The sequence below is a fragment of the Miniopterus natalensis genome, chromosome 4 (genome assembly GCF_054644295.1).
Source record: "Miniopterus natalensis isolate mMinNat1 chromosome 4, mMinNat1.hap1, whole genome shotgun sequence".
In the NCBI taxonomy this organism is placed as follows: Eukaryota; Metazoa; Chordata; class Mammalia; order Chiroptera; family Miniopteridae; genus Miniopterus; species Miniopterus natalensis.
In genome coordinates this window covers 23234094-23251370 of record NC_142084.1, presented here as the reverse complement: position 1 = coordinate 23251370, position 17277 = coordinate 23234094, and the positions used below count along the sequence as shown (strand labels likewise).

The 17277-nt window shown below is 37.9% G+C and overlaps 1 protein-coding gene and 1 pseudogene across 1 annotated transcript in view; one reads left to right on the top strand and one right to left on the bottom strand.

Moving 5' to 3' along the window:
- The window catches only part of MEIKIN (meiotic kinetochore factor), a 55258-nt gene that overhangs the window by 18653 nt on the left and 19328 nt on the right, over positions 1-17277 (bottom strand). Inside the window, exons 7-11 of the mRNA XM_087815896.1 lie at positions 16210-16249; positions 10606-10664; positions 6807-6874; positions 1072-1152; positions 317-436 (exon numbers count right to left, since the gene is read on the bottom strand). Of these exons, the coding sequence (XP_087672022.1) occupies positions 317-436; positions 1072-1152; positions 6807-6874; positions 10606-10664; positions 16210-16249 (368 nt within the window). The remainder of the gene's footprint in view (positions 1-316; positions 437-1071; positions 1153-6806; positions 6875-10605; positions 10665-16209; positions 16250-17277) is intronic.
- LOC148093225 (large ribosomal subunit protein eL32 pseudogene) lies at positions 3207-3628 on the top strand (annotated as a pseudogene).

Below are 17277 nucleotides of genomic sequence, written 5' to 3'. Positions count from 1 at the left end.
CATAGTACTTTCATATAACATAATGAGGTTGGTGATCACAATTTATATGTAAAGACAAAATGGAGTTTTGGATCAAAGTAGGATAATACTGTTTCCTCTAGTTGTTTAATACACCCTAGTCCTGAGGATGAAAAATGTTTTGGCTGTGGCAGCATAACACCCTTTCTTTGGAATTGTAACTGATAGCTGATTCCACATGTACATGATATTAACCTTAACTGAGTTACAGATTTTTTTAAAGTATCTCATATACAAAGTATCTAATATAACAGCAAGTATTTCTTTTGGTAATTGAAGGGAAAATTGAAAATACTACCTCACTTGAAGAATGTTCTTGCAAACTTGACACAGGAACAATTTCATCTGAATTAACACAGTTGCTGACATTTGGAAATAGTTCCTCCAAAGATGCTTTTTGTACTGAGGATAGATCAATCTATAAAATATATTACTCTTCTGTAGAAGTTAAATGTTGCAAAACCAGTTATTTTTAAATAATTAAAGGAAAGTTGAAACATACTATTTCATTAGAAGCATTTTCTTGTGTACTTGACATATGAACAATTTTATCTGAATTAATATAATTGCTGACATTTTGGAAATAGTTCTTCAAAAGATGCATGTTTAACTGGGGATAAATCAATCTATAAAGATTATAATACTCTTTAGTTTTAAAGTTATTATTTAAATAGGTATTCTTATCAGCTGTAGCATCATGTAATTTTTTTTCCTATTCTTCATCCAATTAATATTTATCAGGGGCCTATTAAATGAAATCCATCTACCCTTTCTGTGAGCCAAAAGACTGAAACTGACAGTCAAAGAATCAGAGTCAGAGGTAGAAAGGGACAGATAGAGATCAAGACAGGTTGGTGCTGCAGTATTCTACTCTTTTTTTCTTTCTTTTATGTATAGCAATATATATAGTACTTCCAGTAAAAGTGTTTATGCAACGGAAAAATAAAAATACTATTGATTCTCTATGTGCAAGATTCCCCTGGCGTGACAGAATAATAGGGCAGAAGGAAAGCCAGGAAATAGATACTACAAAGTACAAATACTATTACTTACCTCTAAACCAGCTGTCTGCGAAGTTGGAGTACTTGTTAACAGGCCTCTTCTTTTATTATCAGGAGTAGTGGGATTTGTGTTCTAACAATGTTTTGTGAAATAGGGGATTGAATAGTAGAAAGAAATAAACTACTTTAATACCGCAGAAACACAACTTAAAATTACTAAACTAAATTATAATGTGTTATACTAATAAAAATTTAATCTGCTAATTACATTTTAAACCATTAGACAGGTAACTAAAGAATTTTTTGGCTTGAGTTAGGTCAAAAAACTGCCAAGACAGCTTTATATGATGCAACAACTATTTGAGAATACTTTGGTTGAAATCACTATTAATTTAAGGAAGAAAAGCTAATTAAAGTTTTCGATTAGGAAATGGTGCTTTGATTATCTTTGTTAACTGCTAAGAAAGGTATTTTACTTATAGTATCTGCTTAATTCCTAGTATATACTGTACTTTTTGATGGAAAGGGATTATGAGTTATTTCTGAAGCTGTTAAAACATGTAGCAAGGATACTTAATTTAAAATACACACATTTAAATGTATATAGAAACTTTCATTTACGGAACATCAAAGTTAAAGGAAGTACAAAGCAGGATACGGACTCATTGTCTATTTCTTGAAGATGCAAAGAGGTAGACAGAGAGAGACAAATCAAGAGTGAGAGAAAGAAGAGAAAGAAACAGAATCAGAGAGCTAAAGAGTTTAAGAGAGAGGGATCCGGAGAAGAGGGGGAAAGGGGGGGGGAGAGAGGAGGAGGAGGAGGAGGAGGAGGGAAGAAAGGAGGGAGAGGAAAGAAAGAGGTGGGGAGGGGGAAGGAGAGAGAGGGAGGATGGGGAGACAAAAGACAGAGAGAAAGAAAGAGGAAGACTAAGGCAAGAGGGAGGGAGAAGAGAGGTAGAGAAGACAGAGATCAACAGAGACTGAGCAGAAAGGCTGAGGTTGATAGTAAAAGAGAGAGAGTCAGAGACAGAAAAGGACAGATAGAAAGAGAGCAAATCAGAGACAGGTAAAAGAGAGACAGAACTTGAGATGGAGAGACAAAACCGGGGAGAGCAAAGACAAAGAAACAGAAAGGCAGAGGAGAAAGAAACAGTGATAGAGTCAAAAAGAGAGGAAATAGGCAGCTTCCTTTTTAGCCATCAGCTGCCTTTTCAACTCTTGGAATCCATGAAACCACCATGTTCCTCGGACAGATCTCTGAGTAGGTGTGTATTATATGCTGCCAAGTCTGAAACCCAAACTCAGAGTTAAAACTTGAACAGCATAGGAAAGTCTGTGTTAGGTTTCTTTTTTCTTCCTTTCCTCTTTTCTTTCTTTCACTCTTTTCTTTCTGGCTTAAAAATCTCTGAAACTGCCCTGGCCAGCGTGGCTCAGTTGTTAAGAGTGTCGGCTCATGCACTGGAGAGTCCCACTCAAGTGCAAGTACCTGGGTTGCAGGTTTGATCCCTGCAACCAACAGATGTTTCTCTCTCTCTCCTCTCTCTCTCTCCTTCCCCTACCTCCCTTTCAATCTCTCTAAAGATCAATGGAAAAGACATCCTCTGGTGAGGATTAACAAAAAAAACTAGTTGTTTGTTCAAAATATAATCTGGAATAGTTCATCAGAAAATTTTTTATCAAAATAGTAACAAAAATATTATGAGCATATTTACCTGGTACACTAAATATGTCAGCTTCCTAATTTATTAGTTATAAAATCTTTTAATTTCTTCATCTGAACAATGGGGATTATTCTACCCCTAGGGACTACTGTGCATAGCTTACAAATAACACATGTAAAGAGAACCTCTGGTGCTTGAAGAGTAGGAGATACTCAATGATAGCTGCTATTATTATCACTGTGGCAGTGCTGTGCTAGGACCATGAGCAAAGAATCTGCTGTTCCCCTGCAAAGAGTGCAGTTAGTTCATAGTCTAGAATCTGCTTCAGCTTTCAGGCTGAGGTCATCATCTTCTCCGGCAAACCTCAGCCAACGTATGAGCACAGCAGCCCAACATGATTCCTGTAATGGACAATCTTTGCTCCAAATCTCCCCACTGGGAGAGCTTCTGTCAGATCTGCATTAAAGATTGAGGCTCTCTTCCTCAGCGCCACCTAGGAGGTGGCAGCCATCTCCTACTCAGCACCATGGCTGCCCTCAGACCCCTGTGAAACCCAAGATCATCAAAAACAGGACCTCAAAGTTCATCCAGCACCAATCAGACCAGTATGTCAAAATTAAGCAGAACTGGGGGAAACCCAGAGGCATTGACAATAGGGTGCACAGAAGATTCAAGGGCCAGATCATGATGCCCAGTGTTGGTTATGGGAGCAACAAGAATACAAAGCACATGCTGCCCAATGGCTTCCTGGTCCACAACGTCAAGGAGCTTGACGTGCTGATGTTATACAACAGATCTCACTTTGCTGAGACTGCCCACAACATCCCCTCAAAGAACCGCCAAACCACTGTGAAAAAGAGCAGCCCAGCTGGCCATCAGAGTCACCAGTCTGCCAGGATGCACAGTGAAGAAAATAGACAGATTGTGTGCACACTGTGTTTGTGTTAATAAAACCATAAAGACAGACTTAGGCTATTCCTGCCCAATCCTGCTTCCTCCCTGCTTTCCTTTCTTGGGTATTACCTGCTCCAATAAGCCATTTCAACTCTTAATTCTGTCTGAATATCTGTATCTCAAGTGATAATTATCAACTGTCAGTCCATTTACAAAACATCTACCTACATAGAGCTGTAAGTATAGCGTCTCTGCATTTTTCCCTAGATTTATTAAGAAATTATGCCTATCTAAACCTTCCCAATAAATACACTTCTTTTCATAGCTTTTTCAGAAAGTGGTAAAAGGCCAGTGCTTACCAATGCAGGTTCCAGGGGCTGAGGCAGCAGAACTTTGGTAACTGACTTACTACCTGCATTGCTTTCAAGAACAGACCTCTGTTGAGATGATGGATCCTTGATTTTTGGATGAGAGGTTAACTTTGTTTGAAAATTTGTATCTCTAGGTTCAGGATCTTCTCCAGGCTGAAACAAATTCATAATCATGAAATACCATTGACAGGCTATAAAAAATTTGTAGCACTTCTCAGATGTCCTATTTTTGTTTTAATATATGTTATAATTGTTATAATTAAAATAGGACATATATATTATTCTATCAATCATCTATCTATCCACCCATCTCCTCAACTTAAAAAAAGTTTTAAAGGTAAATATTTTTTCTAAAATATAAGATTTTTCTATACAATATATTTAAGGAAAAAAATATGTTGAATGACAAAATGGTTTGCAATATACTGAGCTCAAAAAAATTTCCCTACCACATTTAAGGCAACATCTCCCAAAAAATATTCTGTTAAAAGAAAATGAGTGATAATTGGGTCTATCTAGTAATCAATATTTAAAACTAAGTTTTAGAGAAAGCATTAAATGTCTTCATTATGCAACAATCTTCATCCATGATCCTTCTCCTGTCACATTCCCTCCTTTTCCACCACCATCCATCATTATGAGTACTTTCTTATCCCCCTCTCCTTTGTGAGTAGGTCTTAGTTTTTTGTCTAGCCTGTGCTCCTGGACTGTGAACTTCACCAGTGCTTCTGTTTTCCCTCCCCTTAGGTGGGACAGCATGGCTAGAGGAGGCTGTAGTTATGTATTTCCATTTCCCCAATGTGGAAGGCTAGAGGGAGCTAGAGTTGAGTATCTTCCTTCCCCCACCTGGGAGGACAGAACTGGCTGGAGTTGGTTATCTCCCTTCTCCCAGATGGGTTAGGCTCTGATGATACCCTAGTAACTTAGGCTCTAATAAAATACTTTCTCCTGAGGGCAGGCTTTGTTAAGAAAAACAGAATACTATGGTGTGTTTCAAAATGGTTCCTTTTCCATCCCCACTAGTGGAAGCATTGAGGGGGTTTTTCTCTGATATTCATAGTCAAGATCTTGTAGAGCTCTGGGAGATAAAACTCACAAAAGTGTGAAGGTCCCCTGATGACTGGGTCCCCCTTAAGTTTTAAACTTTCAGAGTTGTCCACACTGAACTTCCAGTAATTTCTCAATATTGCTTTTGTTTTTCCCACCCCAGTATTGGTTCTCAGGGAGGTTTCTGTTCATGTGTTTTTGCTCCAGTAAGTTGTGATTTTCTGTATCCACCTGTCTGTCTTTCCAAGTTTTGGTGCAGCAGAATGTCCTGTAACCTTACTTCTCTGATGTATGGAAAAAAAAAAAAAAGAGTTGCTGATTTTTCAGTTTGTTGAGGTTTTTACTTGTTGGTTCCTTACATACTGGACTAGAAATTGGAAGTCTTCCAACTTTTCAAAGTCCTTGATAACACTGGACCCTCCAAGCAGCATTCAACATTGTTGACCACTCCCACTTTCAGGAATAAACTATTTTAAGCTACCTATGATAGCATATTAGGTTTCTTTTCCTCCTTTTCTCTGTTCACTCTTCTTTTCTACCTGAATGTAGAGTTTTCCAAGGACTGATCCTGGACCCCCTTCTCTTCTGCACTCTATATTCTTTCTCGGGTGATTTTATCCATTTCTATGAATTTAAAAATATCTACAATATTATACACTCCTGTTTTCCTGACCTACACATTTATAGCCAATGGCTCTTCCAGCATTTTCATCATTCTGTGCCCTCAGACCTCCTGCCTTTCCTATTACATTAAATAGCACCTTTAATCCACCATAGCTGCTTAAAACAGAGATCTAAAAGTCTTTCTTGACACCTCTCACTACATCCTCTGTATTCAATCCATGAGCTGTACAGGCAAAACTGTCTTGAATCCATGCATATTTCTCCATCCTTCCTACATCCTAGTCAAAGCCACAACAATTTCATACCAAAAATCTTTGTAACTCTTCCTGCTGACACTCTTGGCCTCTTTCAATTTGTTCTCCAATGTATACAAAGACATTATGGTGTAGTAGAAAGAGTACAGGTTTTAGATCCAGAAAGACCTGCCACAGCTCTCTAAATGTATTGGTTAACACCTAAACCTCATTTTCTCAGCTAAAGGTAAAAACGAAACAAATAAACAAAAATTTACCTGACAGGAATGCCATAAACAAACATATTATTGCCCGGCTGGGCATGGCTCAGCCGTTGAGCATCAACCTAGAATCTAGGAGATCATGGTTCGATTCCCGGTCAGGGCACATGCCCAGGCTGCGGGCTCGATCCCCCGTCGGGGGCGTGCAGGAGGCAGCTGATCAATGACAACTCTCTCATCACTGATGTTTCTATCTCTCTCCCCCTCTCCCTTCCTCTCTCTCTAAAAGCAATAAAGATATATTTTTTAAAAAGAAAGATATTAACAAAAAGTGCTTAGAATAATGCTTACCATTGAGTAGTCACCTACACAGTAGCTCTGCTACATAAATAAAGTTCAAGACCTCTAGATTCCAGGCCTAATGTAATAATTCACACATACGCCTCAGCCTAAAACACTGCTCTGGTTACATAGCAAATGTCTTATTTTTGCCTTAATGATTAATAGACATCCAATGATCCAAAAAGTTGGAAAAATTATAAATTTTAATTCTCTCCCATTAAACTTAGACTATATACTCATGTAACAATAATGTAATATAATTGCTAAACTCCAAAAACTTTTTGAATTATTGACTTAAATAGCTGAAAAATATTCCTATAAAAATGTTGGTTAAATGTATGTCCTATATTAATAAAATTTACAGTTTATGTAGTTATTCTGCTTTAATACTTGCTTTTTTCTTTGTTTTTTCAGGGGTTAAAGGGTAAGTTTTCTCAGCAAGTACTTCACAAGCTGCGTTATCTACAAATAAAAACATACTTTAGTATTCTAATTATTTAACTTATCATTAACTATAAGTACAGAAAAAAATAAAAAAAAACTAATTTAATAACTGTGACTTTGTAATAGTTTTAGAAGAAAAAATATATGTTGAATAATATGACAGATAGGATAAAGTATTCTTTAAAATATCTTTATCTCAAGAGCTACACATTTCACATGAGTAAATAAACTCTAGACAAAAGATTTACATTTCAATTAGTAGAGAAAGTGTATGTGATTAAAATTCTTCATGGAATTATCCTTCTATTTCCACCCTCCTGTATTTTCAGATTCTCCCTTTCAATTGCAACTTTTCTATCAGCATTTAAAACATACTCAGGTCTTTTTCATCTTACCCAAAATATTATCTGTCCCCCCTGCACACCCCTTCCTGCTACATCCCTTTCTCTTTTCTTTTTTTTTTTTATTTAGAGAGAGGAAGGGAGAGGGAGAGAGAGAGAGAAACATCAATGAGATAGAAACAACTATTGGCTGCCTCCTGCATGCCACCCACTGGGAATGAAGCCCGAAACCCGGGTATGTGTCCTGATCAGAATAGAACTGGCGACCTCTTGGTGCTTGGGATGACCCAACTGAGCCATACTGGCCAGGCTCCCCTTTTCTTTTATCCATGAACAAGTTTCTTCAAGAGCTGTCCACATATACTAACATAACTTCCTTCCCTCCTATTTACTCTCAAACCTACACAATCTAGTTTCCGCTCCCACCAATGAGAAGAAACCTTTCCTGTCATACATTATTGGACCTCAGTACAATAGGCATGAACATCTTTCCCCTCTGGCCTCTTTAATAGCTCCTCTTTAGTCTTAACTCTTCCCTTTTCCTCATTCTCCAAACTCAATTCAAAGTAACAAATATTTATTGAGGGTCTGCTATGTACCAATTTTATCTATTATATGTACTTAATATTGCAAATTTGGGCTTTTCTTTATTCTTTTTTTTTCTTTTAATCCTTACCTGAGGATATTTTTTTCCATTGCTTTTCAGAGAGAGTGGAAGGGAGAGAAAGAGAAACACCGATGTGAGAGAGACATATCAACAGGTTGCCTCCCACACGAGACTCAACCAGGGCTGAGGACAGAGCCTGCAACCAAGGTATGTGCCCTTGGCTGGAATCGAACCCAGGACCCTTCAGTCCACAGGCTGATGCTCTAACCACTGAACTTAACCGGCTGGGGCTTTTCTTTACTCTTAACACGAGTATCTTGAGTTAAGGCGCCAAAGATTTTCCTTTAAGTTATCCCAACAGCTTTTTGATTCACTCTCTGCAGTGTACATTGTATACCTAAAATAAAAATCTAACATCATCTGCTTAAAACTCTTCAAAGGCTTTCCATTGTCCTCAAGTTAAAATTCAAACTCCTTAACTTGGTATGCAAAAATCCTGTTTTTTAAAAAATGATCCCTGTATTGCTTACATATTCCCAGCTTCATTATGGAGGCTAATAGGTTGCTAGGTAAAATAAAGAATGCCCACTTAAAATTCAGATAAACAATGAATATTTTGTTGTTGTTAATCCTCAGCCAATGATATTTTTTCCATTGATTTTTAGAGAGAGTGGAAGGGAGGGAGCAAGGAAGGGGGAGAGGGAGAGAGAGGGAAGAGAGAGAGAGAGAGAGAGAGAGAGAAGAGAGAGAGAGAGAAACATCAATATGAGAGAGAGCCATCTATTGGTTGCCTCCTGCACACACCCCAACTAAACCTGCAACCCAGGTATGGGCCCTTGACTGGGAATTGAACCTGCAACCCTTCGGTGTGTGGGCTGATGCTCTAACCAGTGAGCAACACTGGCCAGGGCTGAATAAATGTTTAATATAAGAATTTCTCATATAGTAGTACAAGCATGTGCAATATTTGTGATATAATTATATTAAAAATTATTTGTTGCTTGTCTGAATTCAAATTTAACTGGGCATTCTGTACCTTTATTTGCTAAAACTAGCAACCCTTGAGAGAAAATTTGGACGCCCTGTTTTTTTACAGGACACCTATAAATATCAGAGGGTAGATTCAAAAGAGATTAAAATTTGGGAACTAGCTGTGAAGAACTCTCATATTTAATAGCTAATAGTGGTAGATAAGATTGCAAAGGAAAATGAGCAAGAGTTGCGGGAGAAGTAATTTCTTGTTTATTTATCTGTCTGTATTACCAGACTATTGGTTCCTTGAGGACAGGAACAGAGGCATGTCTCGGTTTTCTAACACTTAGTAAAGAGCCTGATACACAATTGGAACACAGCTGAATTTGCTGAAATAAGAAATGTGTAAAAAATACCTCTAGAACAAGATGTGATTGATTTAATGTTAAATTTTAAGTCAACCAACCATGTAAAGTAAGAATATATAATTCCAGAGTAACTATTCTGCATCATGCCAGGCTTTATAATTAATATTATCCATAGCCAAAGCAAAACTTCTTATTAGGCAAGGCCTAAGTAAAATCGTGATTTTGGTACCCCTGCAGCTTTACTTTTTCATTACCTCTTTTTCTTATTCACAAGTTCCCTTACTCTGGTCTGTAAAACAAATGTTCCTAATGCTCACCCTCCAGGAAGTGTGCTTTTACAAGTTTAGTCTTTATCACCAGATTATTCCCCTAGGACAGAAACTATCTTAATCATTTTTATACCACAGTTCCTTCCATAATACCTGACATTTAGTAAATGCACATTAATACAATGTCTTAAAAGTGAAATTACACAAAAGCCTTTAAGTTCATATAAATATTTATACCCATTAGGGAAAAAACCAGCAATTCTTCAAGTTTATCCCCAAATTGATGCTATAAATCTTACTGTGGAAGACAAAGAAAGAAATCTGAGCTACAGCAGAGGTTTAAAAGGTTGTAAATGTCTTAGTAAGTTTATTCTAATAATAAAATAGTAATATATGGTGACAGGAGAAGATATGACTTTGGATTATGGGCACACAGAGCAATAAACAGATCTTGTAACACAGAAATCCACACCTGAAACCTATATGTTCATATTGACCACTGTCACCCCAAAAAATTTAATTAAAAAATAAGTCAATTAATTTAAAATAAAAAATAAAATAATGGAGTGCCTATAATGCAAAGCACTTTGTTAATCCTTTCATTTTTTCAACCATCACACAAAACTCCAATATATGTTTACTGATCGTCTTCCTCTCCTATGACTAAATCTACGAAGGTAGGGAGTGTATGTCACTCCCCACTGGCATACACAACAATGCCCAGTACAGAGTGCACACTCAGTAAATGTTTATTAAATGAATTGATGGGTGCTATGTTGATAGTTAAGACCCACTTTCTAACCTCATAGCTTCATTTATTTTTAAAAAAAAATATGTCTTCATTGATATTTCAGAAAAAGGAAGGGAGACGAAGAGAGAGAGATAGAAACATCAGTGATGAAAGAGAATCACTGATTGGCTGTCTCCTGCACGCCCCCTACTGGGGATTGAGCCTGCAACCCAGGCATGTGCCCTGACTCGAAATTGAACCACAATCTTCTGGATCAAGGGCGATGTTCAACCACTGAGTCACACCAGCCGGGCCCTGCATTTCTTAAATACAACCAAGCGAAAAGGCAGTCAGCTACCAATTTTCTTTATACTGCTTTGTGAAAAAACAACAAAAACAGAATTACGAAAATTAGTTTCATTATTAATTACCTGATTCTGAATTAGTTTCATTATTTATTACCTGATTCTGAAGCACTCTTTAGTTTTGGAAAAATATTTTCATCTGTTAATGTTATCATTCTGTAATAAGAACAAATTAATGATATTCTCTTAAGCTCTCAGTAAATTTCAGAATCCTCAAATAATACTTAAAATAAGGACATTTACATGCAATCAATTATCCTGTAGAAAAAATACAACTGGTTAGAAAAAAAAAAAGTTGCTATATCTATATGAACAAATAGTTTACTAAAAAGCAATATACTGTACTTATATATGTATCAGTGTGAGACAGTATGTGCAGAGAACATGGCACAGAGTTTAGAATCAGGCAGACCTGGGTTAAAGGCCAGTTCTGTTACTCACACTTGGGAAAGTTACTTAACCTGTCCTGAGTCTTGGTTACCTCATCTATGCAAAAGGAACAGCAATCTTGTTTCCCAGGATTCTTGTGGTGGTAAGGATCTCAAGTAACATGAGAGATACTTTTTAAAAATTAATATCCTTTACTCTTCTACGCTTTCACAAATGAAACTGCCTCTAATTCTATCCAAATGTGTACAAGAGAATTAGCTATTATAAGAGGAATACAAAAGGATTAAAGTTCGATCTTTAACTACCAACATGGAATTACTGAGTCCCTAGAAAGAAAATGGAGTTGAAAACCAAATGTGAGGAGATGTGTTTCTAAATTCCTGTTACAGAGGCCTTCCCATCATGATGGTGGCATAGGTTAACTCAATACTCACCTCCTCCCACAACTACATCAAAATTACAACTAAACTACAGAACTGTCATTCAGAACCACCTGAAATCTGGCTGAATGAAAGTCCTACAACTACAGAATTAAAGAAGAAGCCACATCAAGACTGGTAGGGGAGGCTAAATGCAGAACGGGCTGTGGAGGTTCCCCCTTAGGAGTGAGGGGTCCCAGCCCAGGGTTCCAGTGCAAGAAAGAGAAGTCCCCATAACTTCCAGCTGTAAAAACCAGAGGGGTTGAGGCTGAGGGAGATGGAGGCTGCTGGAATCCCAGGCAGTTCCTCTTAACGGGCCTGTGCACACTCTTACTCAGACTCACTTCCTCTGAGCTCCAGGGAAAGTAGCTTGAAAGGAACCAGAGACCTAAAGGGAGGGACTGAATTGTTTGCCATCAGGGAAAGAGCTGGAGGGGCAGCTTTCTCCCAGACAGAAATGCTGGCAGAGGCCACTGTTCCTTTGATGAGCCCTCCCCGCACAGAGCTCGAAGGTGGGTGCCATATCTGAGGCTCCATTAACCTGGCTCACACTGTTTGCCCCACTCTAGGAATTCACCTAGGAATAACAGTAATAGATTTTCTTTTCTTCAGAAATTTCTAACCATTTTGATACAAGCATATTCATAAGGAGAATATCACACTAATACTATTTTTCTCACTCTATGCACTTTCCCAAGCAGACAACTATGTCTTCAGCCCAGAACTCTTCCCTTGCTCTCCATGCTGGGATATCCAACTGTTTACTGGATATCTAGAATTCAAAATACTGTAGGGTATTTCAGTGTTTTCCAAATTAAAATTGTCTGTCACCCCAACTTACTCTTGCTTTTCTATTTGTGTCCCTTCACCAAGTGAATGAATCATTCATCCAGTTTTCTAAGTCAGAGGGTTGCGGGACAACTTGGAAACCATCCTCCTTCCTTAACCAGCTAATCATTAAAAACTACTGATGCCTAGCCGGTGTGGCTCAGTGGCTGAGTGTCAACCCATGAACCAGGAGGTCACGGTTCAATTCCTGGTCAGGGCACCTGCCCAGGCTGTGGGCTCAATCCCCAATAGGGGGAGTGCAGGAGGCAGCCGATCAATGATTCTCTCTCATCACTGATGTTTCTATCCCTCTCCCTCTCCCTTCCTCTCTCTGAAATCAATAAAAGCATATTAAAACAAACAGAACAAAACAAAAAAACTACTGATTATCTGCCCTGGCTGGGTGGCTCAGATGGTTGGAGTGTCACCAAAGGGTTGCAGGTATAATTCCTGGTCAGGGCACATACCTAGGTTGTGGGTTTGATCCCCAGTCAGAGCACATGAGAGGAAACTGATTGATGTTTCTCTCACACACAGTGATGTTTCTTTCTTTCTCTCCCTTCCTTTCTCTAAAAATCAATGAAAACATATCTTCAGGTAAAGATCAAAGAAATAAATTAAAGCCCAGCTAGTGTAGCTCAGAGGTTGAGCATCAACCTATGATCCAGGAGATCGAGGTTTGATTCCAGGTCAGTGCACACGCCTGGGTTTCGGGCTCGATTCCCAGCAGGGGGTGTGCAGGAGGCAGCTGATCAATGACTCCCTCTCATCATTAATGTTTCTCTCTCTCCCCCATCCTTTCCTCTATCTGAAATCAATAGAAACGTTAAAAAAAAACCCACTACTGAGCCCTGGCCAGTGTTTCTCAATGGTTAGAGCATGCGCCCTCGCACCAAAGGGTCACAGATTTGATTTCTGATCAAGGCATATACCTGGGTTGTGGGTTTGCTCCCTGCACCCCAGTTAGGGCTCATGGGGAAGACACCCATTCGATGTGTCTCTCACATCAATGTTTCTCTCTCTCTCTATCTCTTCCCCCCCTCCCTCTCCCCCACTCTCTCTGAAAAGCAATGGAAAAAATATCCTCTGGTGAGGATTAAAAATAAAGATAAATAAAACTATTGATTATCCCTTGTGAATCATTCTCAAATTTTTCCTTTATGCTCTTTTTGCTGCTAAAGTTCAGATCATAAACATGCCTCACTTGGAATGCTACAATAGTCATCCCTTCAATCTAAGTACTCCTTCTAATTCATCTTTTCTTTGCTGCAAGAATACTTGCTCGAAGACAGAACTATGATCATGAATATCTCTGTGAAGAGGTGGGTAACAGGCAAGAATTTTGGTTGGGTAATGTAAAAGTTCCACAGAAATGTGCACTCAGAATTATTTCAATCCCCACACACTCATCTGCATGGAATATCTATACAATATAGATCCCCACCAAAGAACACAGCATTGTACTGTATCCCATTTAATTCTGGGGGGGGGGGGGGGGACAAAAAATAGTAAGAGCTATACATGATTATTTGAAGGACATGCAATCTATCAAATAGCTACAGACTTTTTCCTTGCATGTCAAGAAGCTTAAAGCCAGAATATGGCTCAATTAAATAATCTAACTCTTAACTTTCACGGCTTATTTTTGTTCTATTCCTTTTCTTCTCTCTGTCTCCTATTCGAAATTATAGTTCCTTGGTTTCCTTGGTCCTAACTTTGTGGGTTTTTTCAGCTTTATTGATAAAATTCACATATCACACAATACACCCATTTAAAATGTGTAATTCACAGAGCTGTGTAATCGTTATCACAATCAATTTTATATTATAAAAGTCAATTCCTATTTCTTCCTGAACCTCTCAGTCTTAGGCAGCCACTTATCTGCTTTTTGTCTCTGTAGGTTTGCCTATTCTGGATACCTCATATGAAGGCAACCATTTAATATGTGGCTTCTTTAACTTAGCATAATATTTGCAGGGCTCATTCACGTTATAGCATATATTAGAATTTCATTTCTTTTTATTGTTGAATAATATTCCATCATGGATATACCACATTTTATTCATCCATTCATCAGTAGATGAACATTTGGACTGTTTCTACTTTTTGGCTATTATGAATAAAGTTACTGTGAACATTCATGTACAAACTTTTGGTTTGGACATATGTTTTAATTTCTTTTAGGTATGCATATCTAGGAGAGCATTGCCGGATCATATGCAACATTTTGAGGAACTGTCAAACTATTTTTCTTTTTTTTGTAAATATATCTTTGTTGATTTCAGAGAGAGGAAAGAAGAGGGAGAGAGAGAGATGGAAACATCAATGATGAGTCATTGATCGGCTGCCTCCTGCTCGCCCCCAACTGGGGATCGAGCCCACAACCTGGGCATGTGCCCTGACCAGGAATCGAACCCTGATCGCCTGGATCCTAGGTCGAAGCTCCACCACTGAGCCATGCCTGGCCAGGCACCAAACAATTTTTCAAAGTACCTTCACCATTTCAAATTCCCACCAGCAAAGTATAAAAGCCACAACTTATTATTATCTGTCTTTTTGGTTTGGTTATAGCCATCATAATGGGTACAAGGTAGTATCTTGCTGAAGTTGTGCATTTCCCTAATGGATAATGACTTTGAACATTTTTTCATGTACTTATTGGCCACTGGCATATCTTCTATGGAGAAATGTCTGTTCGGATCCTTTGCCTATTTTTAAATTGGGTTGTTTGTCCTTTTTATTGCTGAGTTCTAAGAGTTCTTTATATTCTGGATACAAGTCTCTCATATATATTGACTTGCAAATATTTTCTTCCATTCTGTGGACTATCTTTTCACTTTCTGTATGACATCTACTGACTTTATTTTTAAACTTGTATGATTTTTTTTATAAGTTCCTTCAACCTTTTAAGATTAAAGTGTTAAAAATGTTCATTATGTTTTACAGACTACTGAAAATATTTCAGAGGGTCCCATCACATTCAAGATAAAATAAAAATCCCAGCCCTTAAGACAATTCATGATCCAGACTGCAACCACCTCCTTCAAATGTCTCTCACATACACCTTACCCTTCAGTCTACACGTCCCAAAACAAACACTTGATCTTTCCCCAGTAATATGTTTCTCCTCAGTCTTCCTCATCTTAATAAATCGTAACTCCATCCTTTCAGTTGCTCAAGACAAAGCTGTGGAGATAGTCTTGACTACTTTCATACTCTATCATTCAGTCCATCAATGGTCCATCCTGTTGGTTCTGCTTTCAAATTATATCCAATATCTCACTTCTCACTACCTCTACTCTTACCACTCTGGTCCATATTCCAATATTCCTAATCTGTGCAGATAAGGGTAAAATGATCCTAACTATAATCTCACTAATTCCTTGCCTCCTCATAGTCTAGCCTCAACACAGCAGCCATGGTGATTTTTTTTAAACACAAGTCATCTGTCATCCTTCTAAACCCTTCAAAGGCTTTCCAATTCATTTATACTCACCTACAATGCCTTATATTATCTGGCCTCCTGCTTCTCTCAGTTCTTCTCCTACCTCTTTCCTTCTCCTTCACTCCACTTCAGGAGCTCAGGCTTTTTTTGCCTCAGGGCCTTGCTCCAACTATTCCCTCTACCCGGGATGCTCTTTTCTCCAGAGACACACTGAGTCTGTCTCCTTTAGGTCTCTGCTCAAATGCTACCTTTTCAATGATGACTTCTCTGACCACACTAAAAATAGCAAACCTCCATCCCAAGGCTCATTAGCCCCCTTAACTTGCTTTATTTTTCTCTATAGAATTCATTACCACATAGCACAGTATATGTTTACTTGCTTGTTTACTGTCCATATCTTCCAACAGGAATATGGACTCAAGGAAGGCAGAGATTTTGTTTTTAATCAATTTCATTCACTATTATATATCTCCAGTAATTAGAACAGCTCTGGCACATAGTAAGTCCTCAAAAAATACTGAGTAAACACCTAAATTTGGGGGCTAACAATCATACCTTCTCTATAACTATAAGAACACAAAGTTTTGGAAAGCACAAGCTTTAAAATGTTAGTTCTTACATTTTTCTATGGCATTTCTGATAGTCTTCTGAAGAGGTAGCTAGAAAAGGAAAAAAAAACCAATCTATTAGAAATATAATTCAGACACAGACCAGAGGCTATAAGTACTCAAGGTAAAAATAAATATTTCCTCTAAAATACATGGTATAGTGCAGTTTATTTTTTATTGTTTTGCATTGTTTTTATGTCTGCCACTTAAATTAATAAAAGTATTTTCAAAATACCAAAATAAAACAAAATTATTGTAAAGTTTTATGAAATACAAGAATCTACCACCTTGTATTTGGATAGTTCTTTATAACTTTTGAGGTGCTTTTACATCTATTATGTTACTTGATCTTACAACAACCCTGTGAGGAAAACATATCATTTTACTAACCTCATTTTACATATAAGAAAAAAATAACTGGTCAAGTTGTAAAACTAATAGCTGTATACCAGGAACTTAAACTCAGGTCCCATGGTTCTTAGTCCAGTACCAACTATATAGATATGCATATTAGTAGATTCATTAGTCAAGAGAATGGCTATCAATCAAGATTTTACTGCGTAGATACACTAGGTTATAACTAGGAATATGAAGAGCCATAGCTATAGTCTTGTGAGTTATAACCCTCAGCAGCTGCAGAACTCTGCTTACATAAATTAGAATATAAAAATCCCAAGGTTAGAGAAAGTGAAGTGAATGGTGCTTCTCAATCATTGCAAATCATTTCCCTGAAAGGGAGGTCCCCAAAACATAAAGGACTACAGTGGACATGTATCATCCAGCCTCTGCTCTCTGCTCTTACTGGTAACAGTTTCCTGCTTTTTCTTCTGATGGTCCAGACATGGCCTGTGATTCAATGCAGTAAGAGCCCTGCGTATCTCCCTGGCCAAAGTGACTGTTCAGGGATAGGCATATGAACTAATTTCAGCCAATGTGTAAGACCCAGGACTTCTGTTCAAATTGTTGGGAAAGAAAAGCATTCAATGCATTGGATGTGAGGCTGTGAGTATATAAACCTGGAGCAAAAAAGGATTGAGATATAAAGGGAACTTGGCTGAGAGAATAACTGACACAGAGAG